Source organism: Pocillopora verrucosa, chromosome 2, assembly GCF_036669915.1.
Source record: "Pocillopora verrucosa isolate sample1 chromosome 2, ASM3666991v2, whole genome shotgun sequence".
Lineage (NCBI taxonomy): Eukaryota > Metazoa > Cnidaria > Anthozoa > Scleractinia > Pocilloporidae > Pocillopora > Pocillopora verrucosa.
The window spans coordinates 17,690,421-17,711,262 of NC_089313.1; the positions used below are offsets into that span (position 1 = coordinate 17,690,421).

Sequence of the window (20,842 nt, forward strand, 5' to 3'; positions counted from 1 at the left end):
TCCTATAGTTTGATGTGTCCATTCTGTTTCATGACCTAAACAACACCGTTGCCATTTGCTAGACCGTTTGGTAGACTATTCGGTAGTGTTTTCTCTTCAAGCAATTCCTTCAACATCTTGATACACATGTGCAAGCAGCGAGGAACGTGAAAACAGCCTGTGATAAAATATAAGCATTTTGTGAGTTATTTATTAAGGCTAACTGTGCAACTATGTGAAGTAGTGCATACTGTTTTTTCAGTTATTTTGAATTGTGACAGACTGGGTTAAGAATTAACACAGAATAGGACTGTGTTTCTTGAATTTATTGCTCTGAAGGACTCAGTGGCAGATCCAGAGGGAAGGTCTGGGGGTTGCATACACACCCCCACCCTCTGCTCCAAGTTTCTGTCATACCTGTGGGTTCGTTTTACTACATGTCTGACACCAGAATTCTTGAAGCGACAAGAACGCATTGTAGCACTCAAATGGCAGGGCAAGCGGAAGGGTTGGGGGCGGGCGTTGCGGTGGATCTACCCCCTGGCATCGTATTGCCTCTTTGGCATCCGTGTCAATCTTTTCCATTGTTGAACTGCTTCGCTCTGTTTTGTATTAATCTTGACCCTGAAGCGTCTGTCAACCCTGACAAACAATTATTTGACAGTTCCCTTCCGTTTATCCACAACTGTTAACGACGTAAAATAATTAAATACAATCGGGTGGCGCCTTGAAAAGTTGTCTTACAAACGTACCTTTAAACGGTCCTCCTTTGAAGGTGTGTGTCACATCTCCTTTCTGATTGAGATATCCAAACCACTCACCGTATTGTGAATCTGAAAACTGAGAAAAAACGGGTTATTGGGCAGATTGCTAGGATATTATAGGGAGAAGTTTCATGTTAATCACTTCCAGGTGTTAAAGGGTTAATTGGTAAGCCCAGTATTTACATGCGAGAATGTGTACTGGAATACGAGATCGAACTTCTCCATAAAGCGTTCCTCTCTAGTCTCCTTGTAAGCCATGAGGAGTGCAATGAGTGCCTCCGCATGAGGCCACCAAAGTTTCATGTTCCACTCCAGCTGTGTTGGCGAGAAGCCACTTGCATCCAAGTAATAAAGAATCCCGCCGTACATGTCATCCCATCCTGTGTCAAATGACTGAACTATAAACTTGTCGATGGCAATTCTTGCCAGTTCGTCGTTTTGTGTACGTGTAGCATACTGCAGGAGAAACCATCCAGCCTCAATGGCGTGTCCTGGATTGATGAGTCGACCTTCTGCACCAGATATCTCTTTTCCTTCTTCTGTGACTTTTTCTAATACCACTCTACCCTTTCTCTAGGATAGAAGGAGTTAATCGAAATTATTCCTACGTTGGTACAAGTTAGAGGAGTTCTGTAAGTGATTTACAACATTTTTTCTCAACCCCATAGGAAGAAAGATGTATGATTTGAAGAATTTTGTTTGCATCTCGGTACTCGTACTTGCTTCAATCAAATTCAAAGCATTTAGCTTGCTCTAAAATTGTGGCGAAAGAATGCTGTCCTAGGTCAATTTGGTTTTTATTAACTAAGTTGATAATGCAAGTTTGACACAGTAAAGAATTTCTAAAACTGAAGTTTTTAGTGTTGGCCCTCGTTGTCATTAGTAACTGGCCATTTTGAGATAGTTATCGCACTTTGTTGGTGGGACTTCTTTGGAATCACTCCGCTTGTGTTTCACTTGGATTCACTTTGATTTTGTTTTCAAGACACTTAATCAAAAGCACTGTAAATGTCAATTTGTACAGTTTACCTGTAAGTGCTTTAAAATCTGCTGCACGGCCCACTCTTCATCTTCAATGTACGCCTGACGGAGCTCGTCGTCTTCGCGGCAAACCTCGTCGATCACATACAACAACATCATTGGTACAGCCAGGGGATTTGCTGCCTCCTGGCCCGACAACTTGGGTCGGCCAAGCTGCGTGTCATCAATTCGTGCCCAATGTGTTACTAGGGACAGCATCCGTACAGCTTCCTCCTGAAATGAAATTGATGAATGATTTTCCGTGCACGTCTTCATTGCTCAGCACAATCGCTCGAGCCAAGTGGTGCATTTCTCGGTTTACATAACGTCTTGGGTTCTCAGTCCACTGAAAGCTACCCCACCCCACCCCGCCCCGCCCCAAGCATTTCGATACTTTTTATTCACAATTAACAGGTACTCTTGTCCACTCCTTAGTTTACATAGCGCCTAGATTGCCTCGCTCAAGACCATGTCTCTGTTACATCGTTTTCAGTATTTCTTTAGCAAAGCCCCGATGGTAACTTAAAATGGTGCAATAGGAATGAAACAGTTTTCTGCGGCACATTGTCAGATTCAATCAAATGGTTCTTCAATTTCGTCCACTCTTGTTGTTTGTCCTCCCAAAGCAGTTTGACAAAGAAACGCAGTTTATTGTGTACTTAACCTCGTTCCTACCTTATACTTAATAAGGTTACTTGCACGATACAGTTCAGCCATTGCTATCGCATAGAAACACTCAGTGAAGATTGTCCTCTGAATCTTAATTGGCTTCCCTTCAGCTGTGACTTGAAAGTAACATCTCCCATCTTCAGGATTTTTAATATGATTTAACAAAAACTCGCCACCTGAAATTGCGGGAAATAAAAAATTTCTTCATACTAGCGTTTTATTGGAATTTGCGAGCATGCCATGTTTTTCCAGTATCGTAAATTATTCTGTAAGTTACCTCTTAACTTTGACACAGGTAGCCCACGAGCCACTTAGCCACACCCCTTTTTTTAAGTTTCCCACCACGTATTATATAGTTATGAAAATTGCTCAACATGGGCAACACTCCAAACTGGAAGGCATCGAAATTGAGCAATTCGCAAGAAGAATTTTAATCGCATTTTACCGCTTTGAATAACCACTTTTTCACGAAAATTTGAAAGAGAAAGTAGTCGGTAAAATCAAATCTGACAATCGCTTCTTTGTCCTTTCTTGTCGTTACCTGATAGTGCAGCTTTAAGGATCTTCACCTTGCCGTATTTCCAAGACTCGTTGTAAAGTTTAGAGTACATCCATACCTACAGTGAAAAATACATTATAAATATGATATTTAAGAGAAAGTCAGGGACAAATGCATTACATCTCTAAATTCATTTCAGGTAATTAAAGCTGAGTCATGGCTCATAATCTCAATGCAAGCAATTTCTGCCCCACTCGCTCAATACCTTTGGAACTTAAGAATTATTTAGTGTTTTTTCAATAGGTTTTGAAAGTATCACAGGGGCAGTTGTATGGAAAACTGCGCCCTTTTCAGTTTTAAAGTACCTCAGAGATCTTAGTCCCCCAATTTGACAACTACGTTGAGTTTTAACTTAAGAATCTTTGTAGAGTTTTGTACCAATCAAGTTCTGAGTCAACTGAGTCGTATTAGATTCTTGTTAACATAGCACCTTACTGAATTGTAGTACACTTTCAAAACTTGCGGAAAAAGACAAATATCGCTGCCTGGCGTGAGTCCTTTAGCAATCACAATAATGGGCTCCTGGTTTTGTTAATCAGCAATTACTTCGCTCCTTGCCTTCTAGCCAATCAAATCACGGTAGTGCCTCTATCAGTTTTGGAGTGTTCTCCCGCGCTTAGCACGGGTTTGCTTTGTTTCCTTCGACCTCTGATTGGTTAATCTCATTAGCATGGATTTTATTTTTTTGTGATTGGCTAGATGTCGACGTTGCTATGAGCATTTGATGATTAAAAAAAAACTAACATACGAATATATTTTCAATCGTACAGCGAGACTAACCTGTCTGCCTTCAAGCCAGCCGTACTTAGAGTCATCGTAAACTTTGCCATCTCTAGCGAGACATACATAATAACCGCTACAATCGAAAAACAGCCAAAAGGTTAGAGTTTATTTGAAATGCTTTTTATTTAAAGATAAACAGGATTTATTCCAGCATTAATAGCCAAACAAGTCGAATGCGTTGTTTGCCATATCCTTGATATATTTTAGGGAGGTATTAGCAGAGTTGAGACGACGTAAACGGAAAAACACACACACATCTTTGCATACAATTTCTTAGAGGAGAGTAGTATCAAAGCAATAAAATAAACATATCTACCTAGATAAGAGAAAGAAAATCTATGGCTCTCGTAACTGTCCTGCAAATTTTGGTTTGCGCTGATAGAGCTCACAGAGACAAAAAGAAAAATAATAAAACAATCATTACAAAAGTTCGCACTTTAAGGAGGATATTGTGTATTTTGAGAGAATCCATAACTTAACGAAGTGCAGGACTCTTCTACACAAGTGGAAAATAAATGGAAAAATTGACGTGACTGAAGGAGCGTGAAACGTACTCCTTTACCATAGTAACGACATTCTTCGTTTCTACGGTAACTTCGAGATGTAAGCCTCAATGATCATAAGTGTTTAGGCTTAGGTTAAGTCAACTGTAGCCTCATTAGTACATAATTGTGATTCTTTTGAGGTTTAAATTAAATGTAAGTTCAATATACGCGCACAATATTTTGGCTCTGTATATGCTGTTGTCAATATTGGACTTAAACGTCGAAATGTTCGATGTAAACTCATGAATGGAATTTTAAGCAAGGACAATACTTAATCAATACCTTTTACTCTACTTAACAATGAAAAGTTAAATTTGGTGCGTTTATTACATTTAATTCCTAATCGGTCCCCAAGTTAGATCGAAATTACTCAGTTAGTCGGTGGATAAACTCAAGTGTTACATCATGAGATTTTCAAATTGCAATTGGAAAGGTTATGTTAGAAGGGTCTATGGTAAGGCTTGTCCATCTTAAAAAATTTAGGCTAAACTGAGCGATGTCACCCTTCACAAACCTTTTCAATCTTCTCCATCCTTAGTCACCCTTGTTTCTTTTTGGTTTTTATTGCTTTATTTGAGTATTTCTGTGCTACATAATTAATATTTTATAGTCTCCTTCAAATTCAATTAAGTTTAACACGTCACGAGAAAACCTCAAATATGATGACGTTATTCCTCTGAGTATCTCTTCACAATCGTGGTTAACCAGCTCCGAGTGTGAAAGCTGATCCTAAACTGAGAGACGAATCACTTATGTACTCGAGGAAACGTAATTATCTATAGCGACATGAAATAATTTGTTATCATGCAACCCTAATCATAGAAGGCGGTCTTTGAGGCCTTTCGTCTCAGTTGGTAAATCATCCATGACCCTTAAAATAAACTCAAATAATAATTATGTTTGACTTCCCCACCCGTTTCGTTTATCACCAGACTTTTCAAGCCAGAAGTTGATAGTCTTGTCAAGCTCATCTTCCATTCTGGCCAAATACTGCTCCAGTTGGTCTCGTAACAAACCCATGTTTGAAGGACTTGTATAATGGCCGAGCTCTGCAGAAACCAGATTATTAAAATAGGTCACATGGGTTAGATTCTTTTAAAAAGCAATCAACAGGTCACTTTTAAACAGTCTCTATGGTCGTGGGAAATTTGCAAGGGACTCTTTGTCGATAGTATCACTTAAAACTGTCCCCTTATAAGTTACCAGAATACTGGTCTCAAACCAGAAATTAACCCTCTTAAACTATTAAACTTAAACTCCCTCCTTCCGTAATAGGAACGATAAAATCGTAATTCTTATCCGGCCCAGCGGTGAATTATTTTTGCATAACGTGAGCTTTATTGAAAGAATTTATAGAAGTCCGACCGACCCTTTTTCTGTCTAACAGAAAATTTAATATGATTCCAACTTTTTCCCGAGCAAATTGTGTGAAATAAAGAAAGGGTTCTTCTTAACTGATGGACAAGTTTAACGACTTACATAATTTAGATAATCAGGCTGACAAGCACAATCGATTGTATTCACACATTTTTAATATACCAAAAGAGAGATATAGCAATATCTAGTTAAGTGATTGAAGAGTTGAACCAGTACTTATAGAATGACGTAGAAAAGACATGAAAGAACACCGTTGTTTACAATGGAAATTTTAGCAAGAAACACAATCTTAAGTGGCAAGTACGGAAGTTTTCCTTACCATTTCCTCACGCAATGTCGACGGAATGTAAACTGTGCTGTTTACACGCTGGGTTATTGAAACTTGTCATGTGCAAAGCTTTAGCGATATTTTTATAAGAGAGGTTTACTTAACCTCAAAACATAGTAAAAGGGTAAATTGCAAGATCACAGCCATACCATGGAACACATTCCCATTTCAGAGAAAGAAAATCTTATTTGAAGGAGAGGTGTGCGAGTAAACTCTGTGCCACTTCAGCGAGTTCCTGCTGGCACAGTGGAAAAAGGACACCGCATTACGCTCATAAAACGGAGAAAAGAAAAGAATTGTTTTGCTCAAATATCGATGCTTTTTTCCTTTTTTTCATTTAACTGAAGAACTACAACTACAACTCCGCGCACAATATTTAACGTGAATTGCACCGTTTTCACTGGATAAGCCAGTCGACCAGCGGTTGGAGCGAACTCACACCACATAGGAACGACACAATTGTGTTGGAAGTAATAACAGTTGCATTTGTGAAACTTTTCGAAACGCATAAGCTCCAGTTTAAACTTTCCCGTCCTACGGTCCCCCCAGGAAATCACTGAGCTATGAGATTGTTGGTGAAAGTTTGTACTTACCGCCTAATTAGTCCTTTGGAAACCCAAAAACTTAGCCGACCAACACAGACACAGACACTTCAAGTAAAATAGTGTGGATGTGCAGGCGCTCCGGCAAGCCCCCAGTTGAAAATTGAGGTGGCAACGCTGGTAAATACAGGAAAAGGCTTGTGATATTGCGCTGTTGCATCAAAACGCGTTCAATACAAGTTTCTAATTTCATAACACGCTTGGTAAATTTAGCGTCTCCCACACATGCCCCGGAGCTGTTTTTAGTTCGCTGAGGGAAAACAAAGGGTGCATTCGTCAAGCAATATGGGCCAGGTGTGACAATAGCTGGCGAACCTTAAGCCGAGTCGATCAGTCAGAATAAGCACATTTATACTCAAGTCGACTCAAGGAAGTATGTAGTTCATCGAGATCTATACACTTATATACAAATTTTAAATTTATCCGGCACCAAACCTAATAAGCTCACTGCGTTCCAACCTGTACAAAATTCATTTTATTTGTATATATTTTTTTTTCTTCTGGAAAAATTCGTCCTGACCCTTAGCGTCACATGCTGATGCAACTCAGAACTCGTGACCAACACCTTCGGGGAGTCTAGTGTAAAATTTTACTAAGTGTTCTTGCTCATAAACATCATGTCTCTTTTAAGGAAAACATTCATCTGAGAGTTTTGAGATAAAATGATGTCAGAGACTCTTTTAGTAAGACACTGATGGATCAAGGATTCACTTCGTTGCTAAATTTAAAGTTTATCAGACTTCTAAACAGCTATCATTTGTTTTGGTTTATTACAAAATTGTCTCAGTAACTTCCCTTAGGGAGGCTCAAAGCGCTTTAAGCGATCACTCAACAGTAATTATTTGATGGACTGATTCTACACCTTTTTTCGTTCCTTTCCTTGAAAATTGTATCGAAAAGATGCCAAAGTATTGCTCATTAAGAGTTTGTACTAACGGAGCGAGGTGGCTCAGATCCTGTGATGCAGATATGTATATATTTTTTGAAACGTTTACAGTTCAACGTAACAGTGTAAAAGGAGATTTAGAAACATAGGTCGTTTAGGTCAAGCTATTACAGTAAGCTAAAATTAAGGGTGCTTCTACAAGTCTCTCGTGTTTCTATGGAAACCTTCCCGTTTCATTTCCTCGATCTCAGACTTCAGGCAAAACAATAAATAAGAACATAGTTTTCCATCTACCTATGTTTTGGGAATCATTAATTGTACGTCATACAGAAAGCTAAAACTAAGGGTGCTTCTACAAGTCTTTCGTGTTTCTATGGAAACTTTCCCATTTCATTTCCTCGATCTCAGACCTCAGGCAAAACAATATATAAGAACATAGTTTGCCTTCTACTTGAGTTTTTGGGATCATTAATTGTTCGTTAAAACTGACCTTGCGTAGATTTTCTTGGCCGCAAGTTGTAGTACTTCTTGGGCAATCTTGGCGTGTAACGGAGTGTTGTGTGACTGCCAACCTTTTTATTAACCTGGCTTCGAGTTACACGTTTACTTTTCACAGGACTCCCTCTACTGACTCTCCCAGAACCGAACCTTCTCCACTTTGTGCCTTGCTCTCGTCCTATCAGTCAACATTCGACGCAATAAAATATCAGTCTGGAAATTATCTGATGCGATATTGAAAGCATCATATACCTCGGGAAAGAAAAACAAGTGATTCCAAAGTGCCACGTAATTTATTACGGATGCAAGGCGACAGGAGAAAGTCATCGCAACCGATGAAAAAAAGCCCAAATTGGTCCTTACTTTCTGTTTATTTCATTCCAGTTTTCTAACTTCTTTTCCATTACGCAGCGAAAATCGCCAAATTAAATTAAAAATCGGGTCAAACCAAATTTCCTACCGAGTGCTACAGATATTCTGACGATTTGCAACTTAGCGATGAAAACAAACTGAGTGAGCCAAATTAAGTACTTAACTACTGGATATGAATTTCCTCTTTTGCGAATATTACCTGGTACTATAGTGGGTGCCATTTACAGTACTGGAAGTAGATGCAGGACTGCAATGATGAAGTCAGTTTATTTCTTCGTTTCAGCGTGATTCCCGCGCGACATCGCTCTCGGGTTGCGTGAGTGGAATATAGGATTGCGTGACTACAACTATAGTTATCGACCTCTCCACCAGTGGAATGCACTTAACGTCATACCTTGATCTTTAGTTCAATCTCTCTTCGAGGTGACAACATATCGAGTACCGCCCGGAACTTTCGGTGGGTGGGAGAGAAATGGGTGAGTAAGCGGGAGGGGGAGAAATAGATGACTAGATAGGCTTGTCGTCTTACGCAGGGGAAGAAGAGGAACAAAATACTTTTAAGCTTCATATGACGTTTTATTGTTTCTTCACCCATGAATATTTTAAAAATATAGAGACAATCTTTTTTTTCCCGTTGGATTCTGTTTATATCTACAGTTAACTGTATAAGGCTTGTTCATAAATTAACCCTTTTACTATTTCAAGGAAGTTACAGTTGGCCATTTCACATAAAATTCAGATTGAAAAGTTTACAAAATCCCTATTTACAGCTAGAAAGGGAAACAGAAGCCTTCTTTTAACATTATCATACAAGACCAAGAACAGAACGATCAATAAAATTCCTTGATTGATAATGACACTATTTCAGGTCAAGAACACAGATTGATCAATTGCTCTTTGATTTTTATAAACACTATTCACACAGAGCTACTCAAATATCCTTAGTTAAATCGTAAAAACCAGAACTAAACTTCAGCAAAACCGACGTTTAACGGTTGGAAAACTATACATCAATTTACAGTTGTGATAAATAAATTTGCCCCTTTACAGTGCGGCCAGAATCCAGGGACTTTTTTCCATTTTATACATTTTTTTACATTTTCAATATTTTATATATTTTTCTTTGTTATTTTATGCACCTTTACAACCCATAAAATACACACGAAGGACACTCAAAAGTCCAGAGCAGTTAGAAAGTTAGAAACACATCCAGTGCATGTCGATGCCCTAAAAATTATCAAAACTTTGGCTTTTTCTATTTCTCACAAGCGATGCACCAGGCAGTAGGAAATTTAAAAGTAAGGATTGTGATTACATTCATGAAATAAATACCCGAAGTGTGGGAAAGAAGTCTATTACAAATCGGTTCTCTAAGTGATGACAAAAGGTCTCTCTAACTTGAATTGTCGCTTCAGCAAGTGAAAACCGAAGAGAGATATCACACTCGAGAAAACCTAACCAAATTATCTCATGGAATAAGATTATTTTTCATATATTTTTTGTTTAAGTTATTTTCAGTAGTTATTGATGCTAGTATATATTAATCTCTGCTAACACTTAACAGCTACCTTTATATAAGACAAATCAATCTGTCCAATCTTCCTTAAGACCAATTATTATAATCGGGAGGGAACAGCGGGCTAGTTTCAGCGGGGGAGCAAGAAGCAAACGCGTTTACACCTCCCCCCCGAAAATCTGATTGAAATTGGAATTGATTTTCTCCGTTAATTGAAGTTGTTCTTTTCTTGTCGTTTTTAACGGGTAAGAGCGCGTTGTCGTTCATGGCGTCTGCCAATGTTTCCACAAGTTGCTCTTCTTTGTCCTCGAACATATCGTTGTTCAAGCCCGGCCAAGGGTCGTTCAGACTTCCTGGGCCATTGTCAACAATAAGTGGCATGCTCCCCCCTAAATTCGGCGACGCACATCCAGTGAACGCGAACTGACCTGATGGAGTGGGCACTGGATCCGAACGAACAGGCTGCATTCTCAAACTCTGCAAATCCAGTTCTTCAGAGAAGAAGCCCATGGAGTGGCCGTCCCTGTTATGAGCTGCTATAGTGGCCCCACTACCTGAGCACCCAGACCTGAAGTCTCCTAAGCTATGGGTGGATGAAGCTGATGAAGAGCCTGGCGGTTGGTAAGTCTTGAAAGAGAACTGTGGTCCCATCCATAGTCGCCGATGAGGGGCAGAGTGAGTCTCCATGTCTATATTTGCCAACCATTGATCGTCTGAGATGCGAGATTCACTCTCCTTGCCGATTTTCTTTTCTGAAGAAAGACAACGGACTTTCTTGTACTATGCAATGTTTTCGATAATAGCTAAATGCATACACGAATTTCTTCAAAGAGAAATATACGCCCAAAGTTTTTAATGCAAGCACTGAGATAGCTATGAATATCTTAACACTGTTTGTTCTTATGTAGAACACTGGAACCCGAACACAAGATACATAAGATCATGTAATAGTGTAGTTTGATACATAAGATCAATCGTGTCAACAATGTTACCTTGTTTGACGGTGTGGTTACTAAGCTCACTGGGAGAAACTTTTAGGCGCCCCAGCAACAGACCAACATCTCTGATCACTGGACTTTTGCTTTCAGGCCAAGTAACACACCTGCAATTGACAAAAACAAAACAATTAGGACAAACATCATAGTTGTTCTTAGGGATCGAAGATTAAGCTTGAGCACCAGTGTCTGTAGCAGAACTACTGGCAAAGTGAGTAGGACTTTCCAATTACAACAACAGTGAGTCGATCGGAGAACAGCGCGATATAAAAAACTTGAAATCAGGTGCAACCAATTCAATTTCAGTTTTAATCACGTTCGCTTTTATAACGCGCAACAAGAAAGGAGCAGTATTTTAAGTCTGATGTGTCCGCGAAGCGAAGCAAATATTAGAAACGATATGAAAGTCATTCATGCTCTTTGAAATAATTTTTTTCTGAACGAAAAGTAAGAGTACGTAAAAAAAAAAAGGACGCGAAGTGAGGCCACATTGCCTCACGCTCCATCTATGAGCCTCTCATACGCGACATGCATTACGACAGCCCTTCCTGCTCAACTAATGAAGGATTTGATCCGCCATACCTGGCAAGCGTCCACTGCGCTCTTGCAGTAGTGCTGAGATCCAGGGGGGTGTCATCACTCTGTGGAACAGTTTTCACTGCCTGTGGTTCCAGAACGTACTCTGTCAAGTTCCCATGGAGGTCAAGTATAAAAAGCGAGTCAACAGCTGAAGATCTGCAAGGTTCTACATAAAAAAGGGAGAACGAAATCAAAACAAAACGGAAAAAAAAGGTCCAGCCTACAAACGAAGGTTCACTGACTAGGTTTACATTTGGCTGCAGTTGGTGCTACAGGTTGATTATGTTTATCTTTTGACGACAAACTTTTGATCGTTAAAGATTCTGTAATTCACTCCAGTTATTTAGCAGCTTACTGACTACTCCCGTCAAATATTACCAGTGGTTACCATGTAACTTCTCCTTGAAATATCTAAATAATCCCATTAACAGGTAATGAGAATAGACGAACGTATCAGTCTAAAGAGTATAATATAGTGTTTGTAACCCAACTGTTTACATGTCAGGGCACGCCCGAGATAAACGAATCCTTTGAAAGTTGGCTATGTACTTTACCTGCTCTGGTACTGTTCGAACTTCCACCTAACCATCCCCTAGAAGGAGCAAACGTCATTGCCGCACCCACTGAATATTCCAAGCCCACACGGCCATTACACTTGTTAGAGCTCTGAGTGCAGCAAGATCCACCGCATCGTGGGCCATCAGGGGTCCTTATTTGCGCTAAGGGATGCACAAGGTAGGAATGAGGGAGAGGAGGGAGGCGGGGATTTACCAAACCATTGTTGCTGGTTGAAGTGGATGTTAAGGATTCTCTTGCCAGTGGGGTCCCTGTGGAGCTGAGTGGGCTTCCGTTGGGTGAACAAGAAAGGTTGGGCACTGTGCCGTTGCATGGACTGTGTCTACCTGAGCCTGTGGTCGCCTGGTCAAGGTCATCCAATCCAGCGCTGGTGTGGAACCGACTGCTGCGGTTTACAACACGACGCGAAGAATGGGTGCGGACTGTTATGGGACCTACGAGAATATATGAAAGAAGAGTTGTGTTGAGAAATTATAACATGCAATTTGAATCACTTCAAGATAGTTTACAGTTAAGAACTAGAGGAACCTAGGGGTTCTTGGAAACAATTGTTCTATTTAGTAAAGCTTACCTCCGTACGAAGTAATTGGAAAAACATGCACAGTTCCACGGACAGTTGATACAGCAACCCATCGACTGTCGAAGGAAAATGCCATTCCGTGCACCTGGGAATGAGATGAGAACAAAACTCAGGTTGACTCTAATTTTGGCAACTTTAACGATTCCTGAGAGACCTCAATATCTCGAACACTCTTTACACTATCAAACCAGCCTTCCAAGTATATTCTCTTTATAGTTAAGTTTCCACTAACTTTCGCCTAAATTGACAGTTTGAAAATACTACGCACCATACTTCAATGATAATTTGTTTACCACACCACGAGGTTCTTTCAAACATCCGTCAACCGTCAAAATTGGAAAAACATTAGCCGTCAAACCCCCCCCCCCCCTTTTCAATCCATGACTGCGACAAAATGAAATTTCCCGGATGTCGTTATCACATGCTTCGAGAAATACTTTTTAAAAACTTAACGAAGCGGGGAAAAAAAACAACAACAGTGCGGCAGGAAGGTAAAAAGTCACCAGAAAGACTGCTACTTGTATTCTACACAGTGTACTGCCCTGGACTTACTGTTGCAGTGGTGTCGCCTCTGTGCAGAGTGTACAAATGATGAACAGCGCCTAATGAAGGACAAATGGGATGTGGTAGAATATGATACACGTGGAAATTGTTTCCCAGAACGTCTGCAGTCAACAACAGTGAACCGCTAAAGAGTAGGAAACAAAATGAAGGGTAAGTTAAACCTAAGGAATATTTCACAAAAGCAAAGAAAAACAAAATCACTGGAGAAATAAGAGAGATATTGAACAAGGTTATCTTCAGAGTTTTTTATTTTGGAAAAGAATTGTACACAAATAAATCACGAACATATATGCACACGATGTTCAAGAAAAATACAAACTAAACACATTGTTCCATACTCCTGTTTTTCTAATCACTGTCACAATATTGAAATTTAAAGTTAATGTCAACCATAGGTGTATGTATTTCAATCACAGTTATGTACTTGACATTTGTTTACATAGACATGTGTTACCTTAGTCAGTGCCACAAATTGAAAAGTTTCAATTTCGATTTTACACATAGAACACAGATAACCTGTTTTAACCACTGTAAAATATTGGTTATTGACATAGGATATACCTATAAAACATGAAAATACAAAATTTTGGAAATATTACACACAAATCACACCTGGGGTCAAAGGACATGCAAGATAGGGGCTGTCCTGCATGGGCAAGAAAATGGGCCACTATGCCGGTGCCTTCATGGTCATCCTCTTGTACACAGAACTGCCATCAAAAATGCACAAATAAATAAAGAAACACATAAATCATATCTTTCAGTTAGGAATAATTTATGAGAAAGCTGCCTTACATCTCTGTACCATCTTTCTTGACAATCAGTTCATACAATCTTCTGAGACAATATAGCCTTGTTTAGCCTTGCTCTAAGTAATTATATTCTAACTAATGTTTTAAGAAATATGTCTTAAGTGAAACCAGAAACTAAATCTCACTGCAAAAGAAAAATGAATGGTACAAATTGGCTAGCTGATCTTGAAAGAAAATTAATGTTGACAACTGTACCTCTCCATTTCCAATTTTTTGTGTGTCTATAATGGTTACAACTCCTGGTGTAATTGTGGAGTTCTAGGAACAAAGCAAAACAAAATAGTGAAAACCAAAATAGTTTTCAGCCCTCCCTAAAGAGTTTCATATACCCTATAGGGGTATGATCATTCCATTCAACCTTAAAAGAAAGTAAGGGTTTATTATTTGAAAATTATGTCCATCATCCATTTGATTCACTTCATAGTATTTCCTATAGGAAAGTGCATGTTTAATTGACATCTAAAACCTACATTAATTTTACTTTGTGACAAAAAATGTACTTCTATTGGTTTAAGATAAACACAACATCAATTACTTTTATTCCAATCCTATATCAAGTGTTTAAATACTCCCTCAATCTATTAATACTATTATTATTATTAATCTATTCCTGAAGCTGATCCTTACAACTTAATGTTTTACTCTATGTGCCCAATCTCCCAGAGGGTAAAAATTCAAAATAATTTGTTGCAACTCACTTGGTTTAAATAGTCATTCGAAATTTCTGTCCCTGTCCATCGTCCTATAATATAATGGCAAAACAACTAATATCAGCAATAATTTCACTACTTTCTTCACCAAAAAAAATGGCTGTGTAAAAATATTTAAAGCTCAAAACTAAATAGTTGCATACCTAAAATTGTCAGACCTCTAGTGATTGACTGAAAATGGAAATAACAATGAGTCAATAAAGATCTATTATCAGGTTTATTGAATGTAAAATGTAAGGAAAACTTTGATCATATTACTGGTACTCTGATTTTCTGAGTTTCCACTAGACCCACCAGAAAACAACCACTCTATTTAAGTTTTACTGATAAATTCAATTTAGGATCTGACAACTGCAAGTTTGTCAGTTACTTTGTCAATAGAGTGAATTCTACCATTTTCAATTGAAGGAAATTTCGATGAACATTTCATATGTTTATTAATGGGTGTTCAGAAACATGTTGAGATCTCAAAATCATCATATGATTCACATTCTTGAAAGAACTTGTCAGATGTGCAATCTCTGTAATAACAGGAGTTTTACAGACCATGAACTTTTTGTAAACATTCTATCCTATCATACAAACCTTGGCAGCACTAATGACTGTGGCTGTATATGACTGGGAATTATCCCCACACACTCCCCCACAGGACTGATGATTAGGTACCAACTGACAATACAAACACAACACTCAGTGTTATTCCTTAGTCCAAAAAAATGTTGTGAAAATATTTAATTGAAGACCCAACACTTTAAGGTACCTTGCGATCTGCATATGCCAGCCATCTGGTACTCAGAGCCAATGGGTTGAGGTTAGGGCTTGGGGCTGGGTAGCAACCTAAAATTGAGGTTAGATGTGCTTTTTAAACATATTTTCATATCACAAATACTGGGTTCAGGGTGAACACAGTGAACTTAAAATCTAAGCATACATGTGATTTGTCATATACTTTATTGAAAAATTCCCAGGTTCGCAAAAGCATCAAATTTGTACTTCTCCTTACTGTCAACCATACCACTCTTATTATGTTAGTTCAGAGAATTTCATACTGGATCAACTAATTATCCCCAATTTGATATTTTTCTTTATTCTCATCACTTATCTGGTTGATATTGTGTTGATATTGTAAGGAGAAATTCTGTCTTGGTCACTCATGGGAGTTAAAGGGTTAAAGTATCACTTAAAAACTACATAGTACATATTAGATCAAGTCAAACACCCTGAATGAAAGATTTTGGTGGTGAGAGAATTCATCTATTAGAAAAATGAATCTCTGGCTATAATGTACTGGGTTGTTGTTACACAGACCAGCACATTGTGAAAACCAGCTTACCTTTAATTAGATATTCAAAAGAAAATACTTACTTGTTATGCAGAAACAGTTTTTGAAGGTACATGCATCAAAGGCTGCAATCTTTTCCTGAAGAGCAACAACCATTAACCTAAGAAGAAAAAAAGTTTCATACAATTCTTAATTCTATGATGATTCATGAAAGGTCTCACCACCACGACATGTCTTTGTCTAAAGTGCATGTACTTCTTTAAGAGAGTAAGATAAATTATCTATCAGGTACCTTCTATTGCAAAGTACATCATACACCTCAGACTTGAAGCCAATTGAGTGGACCTGCTCACCACTGCTGAGGGACCACAAATTAACGGTGGAGAATGGCAGGGAGGGGCTGCAGAGACAGAGTTACATTTCATTCAATTACACAGACTTGCAAAGCATATTTCACAATCTGGAAGACCCTTAACATATGACTGACAATTCTAGATCTTGGTTTCTATAACATTTGAAAAGTTTAAAGAAATAGTTTCAGTTACATGTCTTAGTAACCTTTCACTTATTCAGTCTCAATGGTGAAAGGCAAATTATCAAGAAATATTACATTCATCTTTCATTAACTTACATGGCAAATATCAACCTTACTAACCTTGCAGCATCACATACAGCAAAAAGAGGTCTGACATCTGCAAACTCGTCCTTTGCCTTTGTTGCTGGAAGTGAAATGTTACCAAAACAATATCAGTGTTGAAAACATGTGACACTGTTGGGGTAGAATTTGAGGGGGAGAGTATTTGCCACTTGCTGGTTGACTACCATAAAAGTTCATGCTCAATTGATAAATGCATGTGAACAATACAATGTACAGCTGAGGGTGAATGTCCAACAAAATCCATGATTATCTGACATGTAGTAAGAACTGATTTCAAAACTCCTCTTTTTCAGAACTTGGGAGAATTTTAGTTCCTCAGAATGTTTCCATTGAGATGGGAGGTATTTTAAAAATATTTTTCAGTTCAGAATGACTTCCAAATCAACAATCTGATAAAGTAGGCTGAGAAAGGAATATTTTATTTCTAAGATGTAAATAGATCTCTATACTATGTAGTTGCCTTCCAAGAGAGTGAGCCAAGCCAACTAGCAGCACTGGAAAGCTTGTAACATAATTAATACCTTCTAGTGGTGTCTTGAGCATGCGCACAAGTCTTACAGGCCCTTGACGAAGAGATAACACCTCCTGTGCTTCACCAGTTGACTACAAAATATACAACATGAAGTAAGCCATTGCAGTGTACAATTATCACAAATCATGTTAAAAACAAAAAACTGAGAAATGACACCTAAGCCACAGAATTAGTTTCTTTGATTAGGAAAAATTGCTTCTACAGATGTGTCACTGGACCTATCAATCCTCACAGACTATACTTACTGGGATGGTCCAGACATGAAAGCCATTAGTGTAACCAAGAATCAATAGTAATGGTACACCCACTCCTGATGAAATCTCTTCCTGGTTAAGCGTATTATCTGTGAGATACAAAACAGCCCCATGACAAATATTAGCAAAAAATTATTTGAAGCCAGAACTCTGAGTTCAAATAATTCAAAAGTTATAAATCAATTGGTTTAACAAAAAATGACTCATTGAGATAGCAAAGCCAGTCACTACAATAAGTCAACAAATTTAACTCATCACACACAAAAATATTGACTAGCTGGGTTGGCAGCATGGGATGTAAGGAAAGCCTAAATATAAAACAAAGAGACACTAACCTGAGATAATGAAATACTGAAGCACAGTTTATTTGTAAAGCTGTTACCCTTTTAAATAAATTTCAACAAAACTCTTTTGTCTCTCACCATTGATGTCTGCTTCCTCAAACTTAACCCATAACACCCTCTCTTTCTCTTCCTGTTTAACTCCTGTGACAGCCTAAGGGTTAAAATGGTAAAAATATAATTACTGCATGGACAGTCTGTTTATCTAAGATCCTTTTTTTTGTCCTTTACCTTGACCCCTTCTTGTAAATCTATAAAAAGTTACTTTTGATGAAGCCTGTTGCATTGGTTCACAGATTTAAAAAACAAAGCTACTGCCAGCTTCATTCACCACCTGCTAGAGCTTTTCCTTATTAATTTCAGATTCACAAAAAAGTTATAACAAACGATGTTTGCACTGTGTCACAATAAACAGAGAGTAACACAGCTGTTTTAATAATGAAGTCTTTCAAAAATCAATGACAAGATGATCACAATCTTGTTCCTACAACAAAAAATACAACCTTTGAAAAGCTCTTCCCCAACCACCCCCTCTGACCTACAAATAATAACAGTGTAATTGTCTACTCAGCAACAATTTTTATGTAGTTCCTTATTGAAATTCTATTTCATGCTAAAGTGCCTATAGAATGCATGACTTGTACTGCCAAATTAAAGAGATCAATTGACAAAATCCTTAATAGGCTAATTCCCATGAGTTCATATTGAATGTCACAAGTAAATCATATGACAATTGTTTATCCACAGGTGATTTTTTTTGTTGATTATTTCCAGTTTAAGTAAATATGAGTTTTAAAGGAATGACCTTTATAACTCTTGAAATTTCAAAGGTCACCGGTTTTTTCCTGTTGGAGGCACAACTGACAGATACTTAAACAAGCATAGAACACGCAACAAGCATAAAATATTTCTAGGATTTTTTTGCTGATCTTGCAGGTTTTCTTTGTCAATCATCATACAAAAGAAAGTACACGGATAAAAAGAGAAAGAAAATAAACTGCTCTATAAAAATGTACTGCCTTGAGTCCCATATAAAACTCCACACTCCTACTTCATACTCTGACCCACTAAAAATAAACATTTAAAAATCCTGGGAAATTGACCATGTACCTTCATACTGTATCACTAACAAGTAATAAAATGGAAAATATCATTTTTTATTCCTTTTCCATGTCCTGCTGCTTTAACAGACAATTGCAAATTATTTCCCAACAGAAATTTCAGTCCAATAAAAATGCAAAACATTTGCCCACCACAACTCATAACAACAACCACCCACAAAATATAACTTAGAAACATTTTCATAGTTTGTAATAACTAGGTACCATTATTAATGTAACATAATCAGAAAAATTAAACAGCTGTTTGAAGCATAGATTCCTCCATTTACCCTCTACTAACTCTGGTTTCTCATAATTATTCCTGAATAGACCATGGTGAAAAATCCATGTGACTTATCAAGATTAAAATCTTATAAGTATTTATTCCCACAGTGTATGATAATTCATACCACTTTGACCAATTATACTTTGACAACACAGTTGAAATGTTGACTTAAAAATCGGATAGGTTAAGAATTCAATGAGACCATTTAGAAAATGTTTACAGACACTGGTCAATCGTGTGACTGTGGAAAATTCTGTACATGTCTGTTACGTTGTATATTCATGAATGAAAATATAATTTTATTACAACAAGGAATATGGAGCTGAAGTCTGGTCACAAGGAACTTGTTACCAGTACTTATATCTCCTATGATTAAAACTATTTTCTATGACCACATCTTAGGCTTCAAATAATGGTTTCTTCGAAAAGAATCACAAAGAAAATTAATCACACCATGTTTCCAAAATATATTCTCATATTTTACTTAATTTTGAGAAGTGAATTCTGGTAGAGTTCAACATCCTATTTCAATGTATTGCATGTATTCGTTTTAATTGAACTTATACTTTGTCAATCACGATCAAATCAAGATGACTTCAAGGACGATATGTTTATCTTTTACAGGATTTATTGTAACCTTTGACAATTTTAAAGGAAACGAAAAAGAGAAGTAAACCACCACACCTATTGTAGGCCCATTAAGGATGGGAAGTCACGTACATTTCGGTTGAGTTTTCGGTTCGATCGATCCCGAGCGCTACTGAAGTGGTTTTCTTAGTTGTTTATAAAATTTCTCGAGAAAAAAGGATCGATAAACCTAAAATACCCCTCAAATGGATTTAAAACAGCACAATACGAAAAAAAAAGAAGCAAATCGCCAACTAACATTAGATGACGTTATAGAAATACAAATTTTTTTATTTCGAACAAAGAGCTTCACTTGCCTGGGGTACGACGTCTTGTAGGAAGTTTACCACGCTTTCCACGTAGGACTTGTCGCTGAAAAAAAGTGAGATCAACATCATCTTAGCATTAAACGAGATTTATAACATCAAGCAAACCCAAAACATTCCGTCAAATGGTTAAAAACCTTATTGCTTGAGGTCGAACGACAATCCCACCACCGCGCGAAATTCGTCTTGCAACCGAGTCCACAGACATCATCTAGAGCTAAAGAAAGCTCTTTTCGATCTCCAGAACTGAAGATGAGGAAGCTATGTAGCTTTCTGGCTCAATTTTGATTACGTTTCCATCGCCGTTTCTTCATATCGTCGCTTTGAACATCATTTTAGATGACCAAAACTCTGTTTTGGCGCCTCGTTACGTCAGAAAAAAACATTGTTTATCTGCCTCGTTATCAGTGTTTTGGGAAAGGCCTGGGAACAATTGTTGAGAAATGAGGATGAAATGTTCGAAACGCGAATGATTACCTGTTGTTTTCCAAATGATTATCAGTTTAAATTAAGACTCTTTTTGTCTCCTCTTAGCAAAATGAGCAAAATGAAGACAAAGTGTCAAATTAAAATGATGCTATTTTTATCCGCGGGCGTTCCATACATATCCACAATCATTGTAACTAGCGGAATAGTAAAAAATTTAAGACTTGAGCTGCATCTGGAATGCGTTAAGTTGAAAACTGGCATAAAATATTACAAAAACTAAAGATAACCGATTT

The 20,842-nt window shown here is 37.8% G+C and overlaps 2 protein-coding genes across 4 annotated transcripts; both read right to left on the reverse strand.

Moving 5' to 3' along the window:
- Positions 1–19: 19 nt before the first annotated feature.
- On the reverse strand, positions 20–8,701 carry LOC131790691 (N-acylglucosamine 2-epimerase-like). Of its 3 annotated transcripts, none has more exons than XM_059107937.2 (10): positions 8,582–8,701; positions 8,003–8,188; positions 5,233–5,368; positions 3,772–3,847; positions 2,974–3,049; positions 2,439–2,608; positions 1,773–1,997; positions 927–1,316; positions 732–819; positions 20–157 (listed from the first exon to the last, which is right to left on the reverse strand). In XM_059107937.2, exons 1-10 carry the CDS (start codon positions 8,601–8,603, stop codon positions 36–38), a joined length of 1,491 nt encoding a protein of 496 aa, XP_058963920.2. In that variant the 5' UTR covers positions 8,604–8,701; the 3' UTR covers positions 20–35. The 3 variants fall into 3 exon arrangements, with proteins under 3 accessions (XP_058963920.2, XP_066018464.1, XP_058963921.2); XM_066162367.1 differs by lacking the exon at positions 8,582–8,701 and adding an exon at positions 6,618–6,743 and having other exon boundaries at positions 8,003–8,021; XM_059107938.2 differs by lacking the exons at positions 8,003–8,188; positions 8,582–8,701 and adding an exon at positions 6,618–6,842.
- A 236-nt stretch (positions 8,702–8,937) lies between these two features.
- On the reverse strand, positions 8,938–20,620 carry LOC131790607 (BCAS3 microtubule associated cell migration factor). The gene is made up of 20 exons (XM_059107836.2): positions 20,258–20,620; positions 20,112–20,166; positions 17,863–17,935; positions 17,432–17,529; positions 17,176–17,257; positions 16,652–16,715; positions 16,289–16,396; positions 16,080–16,156; positions 15,475–15,551; positions 15,300–15,383; positions 14,858–14,885; positions 14,703–14,746; positions 14,200–14,262; positions 13,805–13,902; positions 13,181–13,316; positions 12,620–12,713; positions 12,027–12,482; positions 11,476–11,638; positions 10,891–11,000; positions 8,938–10,650 (listed from the first exon to the last, which is right to left on the reverse strand). Exons 1-20 carry the CDS (start codon positions 20,329–20,331, stop codon positions 9,986–9,988), a joined length of 2,649 nt encoding a protein of 882 aa, XP_058963819.2. The 5' UTR covers positions 20,332–20,620; the 3' UTR covers positions 8,938–9,985.
- Positions 20,621–20,842: the final 222 nt, after the last annotated feature.